This window comes from Rattus rattus, chromosome 5 (assembly GCF_011064425.1).
Source record: "Rattus rattus isolate New Zealand chromosome 5, Rrattus_CSIRO_v1, whole genome shotgun sequence".
NCBI classification, from domain to species: Eukaryota; Metazoa; Chordata; class Mammalia; order Rodentia; family Muridae; genus Rattus; species Rattus rattus.
In genome coordinates, this window is record NC_046158.1 from 20361763 (window position 1) to 20373956 (window position 12194).

Here is a 12194-nt window from a genome sequence, read left to right on the forward strand (position 1 = left end):
ATTGTGTATGTTAAGGCTAATAGCCAGTTATCACTAAGTTTATTCCATGCCTGTCACTTTGGGTCGGGTGTACCTCACTGTGGATGATATTTTCTAATTCCATCTATTTGCCTGCAAAATGCATGATGTCCTTGTTTGTAATAGCTGAATAGAATTCCATTGTGTAAATGAAGCACATTGTTTGTATCCATTCTTCAGTTGAGGGACATCTGGGTTGCTTCCAGTTTCTAGTCATTATGAATGCATGCGACTCTGTGATATGGTAGAGCATCTTTTGTATATGCCCAGGAGTGATATAGGTGGTCTTCAAGTAGAACTATTTCCAGTTTTCTGAGAAACTGCCAGATTGATTTCCATAGTAGTTGTACAAGTCTGCAATTCCATGATCAAAAGAGTAATGTTCCCCTCTCTCCAGATCGTTGACATGTATTGTGCATTGAGTTTTTAATTTAGCCATTCTGATTTGTGTAAGATAGAATCTTAGAGTCCTTTTGATATTTATTTTCCTGATGACTAGGTTGCTTAACATTTCTTTAAGTGTTTCTCCACCATTTGAGATTCCTCTGTTGAGAATTTTGTTTAACTCTGTACCACCTTTTTAATTGGGTTATTTGATTTGTTAGAGACTAACTTCTTCAGTTCCTCATATATTTGCATGTTATCCTCTGTAGTATATAGAGTCTGTGAAGATCTTTCCCCAACCCTTCAATCAAGTTCAGGTAAATAGTTCCATAATCCCCTAATATAACAGAAACAGTCATTAAAATTTCCCAACCCAAAAAGCCAGGACTAGAAGGTTTAGAGCAGAATTCTACCAGCCTTTTAAAGAGGAGCTGATATCAATACTCCTCAAACTATTCTACAGAATAGAAAAAGAAGGAACACTACCTAGTTTATTCTGATGCCACAGTTACATTACCCTGATAGGTAAGGCACACAAAGACTCAACAAAGAAAGAGAACTTCACACCAATTTTGCTTTTGAACATCAATGCAAATGTGCAGAGAGTACACATAGGGGGACTCATAGCTCCATCCACATATGTAGTAGGGGATGGCATTGTCTGGCAGCAGAATTGCTTTTACAGGGCAGAAGAAGCCCTTGATCCAGTGAAGGCTCTTTCCCCCAGTATAGGGAAATGCCAGGGTGTTGAGGTGGGAATGGGTGGGAGAAGGGGGAGCATCCTCATAGAAGCAGGGGAAGGAGGAATGGGAGAGGGGGGGACATGGAAAGTGGATAATATTCAAAATGTAAATACATAACCTATCCAATAAAAAAATCTCAGAAACCAAATCCAAGATCACATTAAAACCATCATTTACAATGATAAAATAGGCTGTGTTCCTGGAATGCAGGGATCATTCAATATATGAAAATTTACCAACATAATCCACTCTATAAACAAATTGAAAGTAAAAGTCACATAATCATCACATTAGGTGCTGAAAAAAGCTTTTGACAAAATCCAACTTCCCTTCATGTTGAAAGTATTAGTGAGATCAGGGATTCAAGGCACATATCTAAAAATAGTAAAAGCAATATAAAACAAGCCAATGGCCAACATCAAATTAAATGGAGAGAAACTTGAAGTGATCCTGTTAAAATAAGGGACAAGACATGGCTGCCTACACTGTACTTATTTATTCAATATAGTACTCCAATTGCTAGCTAGAGCAATAAGAGAACAAAAGGAGATCAAGGGTATACAAATTGAAAATGAAGTAGTAAAGGTACCACTATTTGCAGATGATTTGTTAGTATATGTAAGGAAATCCCAGAATTCTCCCAGAGAACTCCTACAGCTAATAAACAAGTACAGCAAAGATTGAGGAAGATATTTGAAATGTGGGTTTTATACCTTGCATACTAAAACATGAACAGATTCGAACATTACAGTTAACTAAGCATTTTTGTTCATGAGCAATTAAGAATTTTGTTCAATTTTCTGTTTCCTAACTGTAAAGAAGGTTTTAAAACTTTTAGTTATATATATATCACTATATATATATGTATACATATACACATACATATTCATTATGATAAAATATATTATATATTATACATGTTATACATCTTTCTATAATTTTTTATTAATTACATTAGTAGCAAGTTATGCTTAACTTAATTTCAATGAGAAAAAGAAAAGGTATTCAGCAAAAGCTCATGAACTAAACATGAAAAGATGATAATGTATTCTTCCTGGTGTTATTAATCTTCTTAATTTTTTAATAAAGTGATTCAGCTTTTAAATCCTTGATCCAAGAAATAAGCAAATATAATTTCAGCATACAATCTTAAATTTTTCAATATTTAAAACCAGTCTTTAAACAAAACGATGAAATCTCAGAGTGAAATGCAGAGAATTACATATATACTTTGCATGAATGTAACAGAATTGAACAATTATTGATGAAAATTTTACAATCATAAAAAATGAAAGTAGAAACAATGTTCTCCCCACAAAAATTACATAACTAATGATGGCTTTAAAGCTAACAGGAAAGTAAGTTCAATAAAGCACTTACAAGTTGACACTGGGTTTTATTTAGTCATACCTACAATCCAATGACTAGTGAGGCTAAGCCAGTGTTCATCTCAGATATCATATTTCTTTTATTACTGAAGAAGATCAGGAAACATTAAAAAAAAACTAGTTCCTTCCTAAACATTGGAAATTAGCACAACTGGGGGTTATTTATTTACCAAGTAGGTTTTGGCCCTGTTAGAAAATACACAACTTAGTAAGACTATTCGCTAGTAAGAATGGGACAGGGTCAATACTAGGTTGTTTTGAAGTCTCCCCTGCCAGCAATAGGAATCCAAAACTCTTCAGTTTGGACTCAAGCAGACTTCTTGACAAGAACAAAAGGCAAACTCATCACCAAAATATCACAGGAACAATCTGTAGGCTACTTATTAATATTCTTCTCTGAAAGTCCTTGAACCAGGCCATGACCCTAATATACAATGGTCTCTGCACGACTGTCTTCTCTGCTTCTCTTAGTTTGTCCATTCGAGGTCCGCTTAGATTATTCAGCTCCTTTTTAAATCCAAACTCCACATCCCTCCTACAAAAAGCATGGTCAGATGTGTCACACAGCAATACTGTAGCTCACAAAATTGACTTCTGTCTTAGTTAATGTTTTATTGTTATGAAGAGACATAATAAACCTTCCTATAAAGTAAAATATTTAGTTAGGGATGGCTTACTCTTTCAGGTTAGCCCATAATCATAATGGCAGGAAGCATGGGGACAGACAGGAAGACATGCTGCTGGAGAGGCAGCTGAGAGTTCTACATACAGATTGGCTGAAACAGGAAGGGAGAGCAACTAGGCCTGGCTTGAGCATTTGAAATGTCAAAGCCATCCTTAGTGAAGCAGAAAGCCACACCTAGAACACCACGACACCTCCAAATAGTCCTACACCTTGATGACCAATATTAAAATCTATGAATCTATGAGTGCCACTCTGATTCAAACAATCACACCACATTAATTAGAAATATTTGTTTATATCTGTACATATTTACATATACAGTTTGTAAAGCTATTCATTTAGCTTTTATTTTGAGTAGGATCTCATCCTTGTAGCTGAGTATTACCTAATTCTTCTGCCCAACTTTTCAAATGCTAAGATTATAGATGAGTGGTGCCACACCCAGCTCATGGATTACTGGGGATCTAAAACAGTGCTTTCTCCATGACAGGGAACTATTTTCCTAAGTAAGCTGTATCATTAGTCTGATTATTTTTCTTTAAGAAAAAATAAGCGTCAACTGATAACAGCTTGACTACCTGCAAATGAAAATTTAGTTTCTCAAAGGACACCTCACTGTGAAAACAAAATACTTTTAAGGGTAGGCTGCATGCTGAGCAGTAGATGGCCAACTGAGAACAAAATCCTCAATAGCATCTTTGTATGATTCTTGTCTCACAATCTTGTCAGGGCTTTAGCTTTATCTAACTGAAAAAAAAAAAAAATCATTTTTTAAAAAATCTGTTGTTTTAAAATTTGTATTTTATATATTTATATCCTTTGCATATCTTTTATGATTTTAAGTTTTGTGTTCTTATAAAATACCTGAACATGCATATGAGTGGGTCTCTCTCTTCTATCTTTCCCTTGGGATATATTATTTCTTCTGTTTGATTTGTCCACATTATGATACGGTAAATTTTTTCTTATCTTAGTATATTTTTTATCATTATTCCTTAGAAGCTTGTTTGTTTCTAATGAAAGACAGAAAGAAAGTGTATGCTATTGGGAGAAGAGTTGGAGAGGAACTGGGAGGAATAACAGGAGGAGAAACTGTAATGTACCTAGGATAAATAAAGTAAGAAAAGAATCTATTTTAAATTAAAGAAATGAAAAAGCTGTAAATAACCAAAGAAGGAGGAAGAGGAGGAGGAGGAGGAGGAGAGAGAGGAGAGAGAGAGAGAGAGAGAGAGAGAGAGAGAGAGAATTTTGCTTCACTGGAGGAGGGAGAAACTGGAGTAATACCTTATCACTGTATTTTGCAGTTTAGCATAAAAGTAATTTTAGGGTTTGATTAGGAATGATTTGAAATATAACAAAGTGAACCAGAAAGTATTTTTCATCGAATTTATATTAGTTAGATGATTACAATCTCTGAAAGAAAAAATACCTGTTTTTTTTTAATATAGATAAGAAACTCTGGTGGGCAGACCAAAACTTAGCTCAACTGGGAACTTGTAACAAAAGAGATGGAAGAAATCCTAGCATCCTGAGAAATAAGACTTCTGGAGTTGTTCACATGAAAGTGTATGACAAAGAAGCACAACAAGGTATGTCCCTGTGTGATGACCTAGTAACATTGTTAAAGTACTCTCTTTCACACAGAGTTCTCAAGTAATTGGCTGTTCCTATTCTAACCTTTAGTTACAGAAGTCGGGCAGGATTGAACTATACTATATCCTGAAGAAAATACTGAAGAAAAAGTGTTTTTCACATAAGATACATCGTTAATTTTAAGGCATTGACAAGGTGTAATAGTTCCCAATTAATCTACTCAATAGGAACCTGGCAGCAGTGGTGGCCACAGCATGTCCTTGGCTACCTGCCCCAATGTTCTGGGTTCCTGAATGAATTGCAGACACACAGTCTGTGTATTTTGATGGCCTTCAACAGTTCAATGACTAGGTCCCTTTCTAACCTCCACGTAGATAATCCATCCTCCAATATTCCCAAGTCATTACGTATTAAAAATCATTTCATCTTAGCTGCCCTGGACCCAGTTGGACAGCCTTCCTGAGGCCACTCTTCCTGCCATGGTCCCACGTCTTCTCAGGCAGAGTGTCCTAGGTTTTCCTCCTTCCTTGGTCTCATATGTGGGAATCCTAAAAGTTCTACCTCTGTTTCCCCGCCCAGCCTTTGACCTCTGATAACTAAATTGACCAATCAAAACCAACCAGAGACAGGGTTCCCTCAGTTTTTACATGTGGATGTGTGGATTCTCATACATTTTTGGGGACCCACATTAATATAATACAAGGAGCATTAGACCAAACCCACAACAGCAAGCCTGTTGTAAGATCCTTAATTTTTCACTCAATTGACATTGTGTTTGTTACATTGAGTAAAAATTACATATATAAGAAAATATATTGAATGAAAATTAATATATTTTTAACTAGTCCAGACATCTTCAAATGTACTCAGTTGCTATAAGAATTACATATCTTAAAGCACAGTATTGTTTGGCCCTAAACATTTGTGGTTTTGTTTCACTTGTACAAATGGTGAGCTGTGAAATTGACTGGAATTAGTTGGTGGCTTACATACACGGACTTGTCACGGTGCACACATGGCGATTGGATTAGAGATCCAGCCAGTGGAGCTGAGCACCTGCTAAGTCTTCATTTAGTATTTGCTATAGGATCCATGATATTAGCATAAAGCTCTTCTGAAAAAGAAACTCATTCTCCATGTAAGCATACTAAAATTTCTCTCCAGCTACTCCCTTCTTCTCCACTACTTCCTTTGATCATTTTCCACACACATGTACTATTTGGTTCAATTGGTTTCCTTATACTACTATCTTATTTTAGTTTCTGCTATGGAATCCTTATTAAGATACTGTTCTTCTCAAAGAATATTTCAAAACTGTATTTGGACATTAAATATTGAATCACCATTTTTCGGAATATGTAGACCAAATAGGAGAACTGTAGGCTGAGGAGAGGGAACCAAGGTGCCTACTGTCTCAGAAGAGCAATATAGTATCCATGCAGCCACCTACCCAGCAGTAGACACAATATAATGGTACCTGCAATGCCTTTCAAAGACTGAAACTTTGGTCTAGATTCCTTGCTGGGGTTGAAGGAAAATATCTTTTCTTGGAACAAACAAGATTATTTAAAAATCTAATGTAAGATGATTGAGAGTCTTTTGTTGTTGAGATGACATCAATTCACAGATGCCTCTTGTGCACAAATCTACATTCCTTCCACAATACTTCACTTTTCTTTGAATATTTCATTTTTATTTCTATTTTTATTGTCATGTTTCGTGTTTCCTCTTCCCAATGTAGACAATAATCAAATACCTTTTCACTAGTAATATAAACATCATTTTCTACATCTAAATAAACAACATAAGTTTCAAGGAAAGTTCAATGGTAGAATGCTTGCTTAGCATCTATGAGGTCTTGCATTTAATGCCTAGCACAGAAAATCATATAATTAATAAATAAATGGGTATTTATTCATATTCAGGTCATGTAGATTATACTATAAAATGCGTAATTACTGATAGCAAATAAAATGTAAGGCATTTTCATTTAAATTCAATATAAATTTATTAAGTACAAACTATAAAATTTACAAAATCTCTATAAATTTCATTGCATAGTATGCAAATGAACAAGTTTCTGAGATGTACTGAAACACAGCCTAAGAATGTATAGCACTTAGTGAAACAGAGGGAGAGGAAGAAGCAATTACAAACAAGGTGCCTAGAGGTAAGATTACCTTGGTCTTTCAAGACATGAGCAATACGCACTTCTTGTGAAACTGCCTATCAGTTTTGTCAATAGTGGTCTGATAATATTTTCATGGGGGTGGGATGATTCTCAATTCTACTCTTGCTAGCTACACTTCTATTACCTGAACGAATTTATCCTATAGATGGCACTGGGTACTATATGCACTACAAAAGTCTTCAATGAGAACTTTAACAAGTAGATCCATGGTAGCCCACAGCTACACAGTTCTCACTGGAAAATGCTGATAAAACCATCTGCTTGAAAGACAATGCCATTAACAGAATCACTGTCGGTGGCTTGAAAGCTTCATTAGAATGAAATATGAGCAATTTAGGGCTCTTTAAGGTGTTAACATTATTACCTCCTTGGATTTCAAACTACAATTAACTGCCTCATTTGTCATTTTTGACACAGATCACTGGAGAGTTGAGGTTTTTTAGTCAAATGGACTTTGCAGCTCCACTTGTCATTGGGGGTATGAGTTGTTCACATCAATCTCACTACAAACATTAATCCAAACTACTGCTTTTAACTTGATAATCATTACAAAATGACTACATTAAAATTAAGACAATCACTCCCTATTTGCATATTTATATACTAAAAGAAAATACTTTAAATATGACTAATTTCATTATTATTCTCTTCATTTTCTCTCCACAGAGGTTATATTTGAAATATATGTTGTTATTTTACAAGTGTGTTAATATATGTGAATTTTATTTATCAATAAATAAGTATAAACTCTACTGCCTGCCCTGTATTTGCACAACACTCCATTAGTTGCTGTTCTGTTCTCTACTTTTCCCATATTTCTGCTAATATGAATGTAATTTCTCATATCCTCCTACTTCATAGTGTTTCTCTTCCTCAGTCTATTTTCATACTTTTTCAGCTCCCTCAGCCCCCTTAAACCTCATGTTGAAATGCCACTATTCCATTTCTTCCTAGGCTTCAGTCTTTAATGTTAGCTGGAAAAAAACACTCATGTAAAGCACATGTATAAGGAATACCATTAGCATAACATGTATTGACATGCATTTCATAAAATGAAGCATGTGCATCATCCATTTAGAATTCCTGCACAGTAGTTAATGTAGTTGCCTTTTTTGATGAAAGCCTCAGAGATCTGAACTGTCTCATTAAGTCACCTTGGGAACATAGGACGTTAGTCACCTACCTTCTCTAGCTCACATAGGAGATACACGGAATTGCTTTAAAACTTCAAGTTACTTCTAATGGATTCAATATTGCTGAGCTATGGATAAAGAAATGGGCTGAAAATGTGCTCAATCTCCTGATAGGCAATCTCCCAAATTGAAAATATTTCACACTTCAAAAATGACAAGGATAGTGACAGATTCTATTGAACAATTAAATTGTGTTCAACTGTCTTTCATTTAGAAGATGAGAAATAATGAAATGGATTGGCATTTGGAATCTCCAGTAGAGTCCTACTGATACAAGTCTCAGTGTGCTTTAAGAGGATCATTGGATTAACTGAACTTTATTGCAGAGCTCAAGCCCACTAAATAGCATTGCCCATTGTCCTAGATCAATAAAAATGTTGTAAAAATGTGCTATTCAATGAACTTACAGTGTAGAGTGTAAATTACTTATTACACTATGGATTTAATTAGCCCATTGCGCTTAATGAACTCAATAAAAGATGTGAATAGGATGTCAACCTGGGATTACCTGACAAATATTTGTCATTGTCACCATATAGGAATGAACAATGAGGAAAATTAACGTACCAATAACTTACATGATTCTTTTGGGGGCATTTAAAATATATTTTTGAAGAATTATGTTCATTGGAATACAGAAAATAATTTCTTTGCCTCTGAAAATAAATTTAAAATGTGTGTATGTATATATCCTGTACTTTTAGAGGTAAAGCTACATTTCAGTCAGAAAGGAAACCTTGTCCTTTCTCTGTTATCTTACAAGACCTTTAAGGTCCCCAACAGGAGAGCATGATGGCATATGCCCAGAAAACCATTACTTGAGAAGTTAAGGCAAGACAATCATGGGTTCTAGTCAGACATGTCTCAGCAAACAAAACACAAAAGTCAGAGATTAAATTATTAATGACAGTTTTTAATAAAAACTTTAATTTCTTTTTGCTTTTCAATATGCCTTTGCAAGACAGTTTATTGTTTTGAAGGGCAGAATTCCATCATAATCTCCTACTTTAATTTATTTGGAAGGCTGAGCTGTCATATCAAATCAACTGTATTTAGAAACAAATGACATAAGTATTTGCTTACATGATTGATACCTAATAAATCTCCTATGTCCTTTATTATTTTCTTATTTTGACATTTGTTTTGTTTTCCCTCTCTACAGGCAGCAATTCTTGCCAAGTAAATAATGGTGGGTGCTCTCAGCTTTGCTTACCAACATCTGAAACAACCAGGACTTGCATGTGTACAGTGGGATATTATCTCCAGAAGAACCGCATGTCATGCCAAGGTACATACTCACAAGAACTTAACAGTTCTATGCTTACTGAATCCATCAACAGGTTCCACATGATTTTAGTTGAGTACTGCCAGATGCCAACTGGAGAATCAAAAATTTATCTTTTTATTAGGGCAGTAATCACAGTCAATCTCACGAAAGACTAAACAGAGTCTCTCTCTTACAATAATTTAGACCAATTTGAGTTCACCATTTGTTTGAGTTTACCATGTGTTTTCTGTCTCCCTTCTATCTGTAGTCACCGTCTGTTTGGTTTGTGTGGGTACATGTTTATCTATGTCTGTCCATCTGCCCATTTGTCTACCTGGTCCTCTGTCTGTCTGTCCATCTGTGATTCTGTCTATCTGTCTGTCCCTAACAAGGGATTTTACTCTGTATTTATTGACCAGTACAGAAAACATGGCACAGAAAAGAAATGAGTAGTATTTTTGTTTGGTTTTGTTTGTTTTGCTTTGTTTTGTAGTTTTTTAAAAGCACAAATATTTTCGCTAAGACCAAGTTTTGTGATTTAACAGTAATAGACATTTTAAAGATAGATACTTTTATTTTAATAGCATGTGTGTGTGCCAGTGTATTTTCCAATATATTACCAACTGTACAAGTGTTAGTATATGAACTTCTGGTAGTACATGAACTTCTGGTAATAAGATTAAGTCTGCTTTTATTTTACAACAACATCTTTATATGGTCAGATATTTTTATGATGTTCAGAAATGTATTAAGTGCAAAACTTAATACCTTATGACTTGACCCATTTGAATTTAAAGAAATTAAGGAGTAGACTGTGTCCCCTTAAAACTCTGAATGTCAAATTCAACAACATCAATGATAGAGGTTTGTAAATAAAAGCCATTACTTTCAGTAGCAAGTACATACTTTCGTTTTAGAGAGACAGAATGCTCTTTGTTCTGTGAGGACAGACATTCTGGAAATGATCTTCTCATGCCAAGGACATTGCTGACAGAGAATTTTAGCTTCCGCTATCTATTTCTTAAGATGGGCCTGTGATCTATGAGATCCTCTGGAAAAATGCAGTGCTCAACAGAGTTTCAGGGCCTTGGATTATACACCTTACAGTACTGGGATCTGTACGATTATGTATATGAAGCTAAAAAACATTTTCAAATATAAATTAATATTCTAGAAATGATATGAATGTATTGTTATGTGTAGTACTCATTTTGAGCTCTTTTTCCCCCATTTAGGTATAGAATCTTTTCTTATGTACTCTGTCCATGAAGGGATCCGGGGGATCTCTCTTGAGCCACGTGACAAAGTGGATGCTCTGATGCCTATATCAGGAGCTGCCTTTGCTGTGGGGATAGACTTCCATGCGGGTAAGTACATGTCATTAGTAGTTCACGTATAATACTCTCTTGATTCAGGAAACATGATGGCAATATAACTTTCAATCTGTACTTGGAAGGTCAGGTTGACAAAGAATTGAATATAAATTATTCAGCCTATTGCTAATTGTTCTAATTACATTCTGTCCGCTGAAAACACATAATTAAATATTTTTCTAAAGAGAAATTTTGATTTCCAAATACAATTGTATACCACGACTGACAATTAGTTGTTTTGTTTCTTCAAATAAATAAAATGATATTTTGCCATTATCTAGTTATAAATATAAATATACCCCAATTAGAACATTCCCATCTATGAAATTCTTAAGGTATACTTATTGAAAATATTTTCATGATGAAATAATCCATGGTAAGACAATGTCTGTAACTTTTAATGTAGAGCGTATGGGGAAGTAGAGTTGCTTTAATTCCATATAGTTTAGCAAATAATGAAAGAAAGCAGCCAGTGACCAGCAAACTGCCGTGGGTGGTACAAATTAAACACAGGGAATTAATGGAAACATTGCTGAATGTACTGAAGTCAACAAGTTGCAGGCAGGTAACTTCTAAAGTCGCATGCAGCAACAATGTTAATGTGTCTCTGTCATCTGAGTTTCTATTTACCCTCTTTACTCTGCACTTAAGATTTTAATGTTATAAAAGTACATTTTTCCCCCTCTCAACTAAGGTACATGTTTCCTGAGTTCTTGTTTTAGTGTTGAAAGTGCTTCTGTCATGTAAACCTATTTAATTAAAATGCTAGTAGTTCCTAAATTTATATTCAATAAAGAATTCTTGAAAACAATCTTCAGGTTGGAGAGAAGGTTTAGTGGTTAAGAGTACCTGTTGCTCTTCCAGAGGGTCCAGGTTCAATTCCAGTGACCACGTGGCAGCTTACCACTGTTCCTCACTCTAGTTCCCTGAGCTCTGACATCCTCTCTGACTTTACAAGAACGAGCCTCATGAATATGAAGTGTACCTATATGTAGACAAAACAGTAATACAATACAATAAAGATGATAAAGCTTAAAACTGTTTAATCTCTGTTTATGAGCACATGGATTTCTAGTGGCAAAATTTTCTCCCTTGCGGTAACATATTTTGCCTTTTTAAAATCTTAAGAAATCGTTAAAAGAGAACTTTTCTGTATTTTCTTTCTTTCCTTATTACTACTATTGTGGTTATTATTTACTATCATTTATATCATCATCATCGTCATTGTCTTCATCATGATCCCGGGACAAAGACTATTTTTTTAAAAAAGTTATTTCTGACTAATGCTTTGCATCACATAGACAGTAATGTCTTATGCTTAAAAAATTATTTCCATCATTTAAGTATATGCTTGTGAGC

At 34.8% G+C, this 12194-nt stretch overlaps 1 protein-coding gene across 1 annotated transcript in view; it reads left to right on the plus strand.

Moving 5' to 3' along the window:
• Positions 1 to 11007, plus strand: part of LOC116901382 (low-density lipoprotein receptor-related protein 1B-like) — a 199002-nt gene extending 187995 nt beyond the window's left edge. The window contains exons 14-16 of the mRNA XM_032903249.1: positions 4667 to 4807; positions 9358 to 9483; positions 10698 to 11007. Of these exons, the coding sequence (XP_032759140.1) occupies positions 4667 to 4807; positions 9358 to 9483; positions 10698 to 10861 (431 nt within the window). The 3' untranslated portion in view covers positions 10862 to 11007. The remainder of the gene's footprint in view (positions 1 to 4666; positions 4808 to 9357; positions 9484 to 10697) is intronic.
• Positions 11008 to 12194: the final 1187 nt, after the last annotated feature.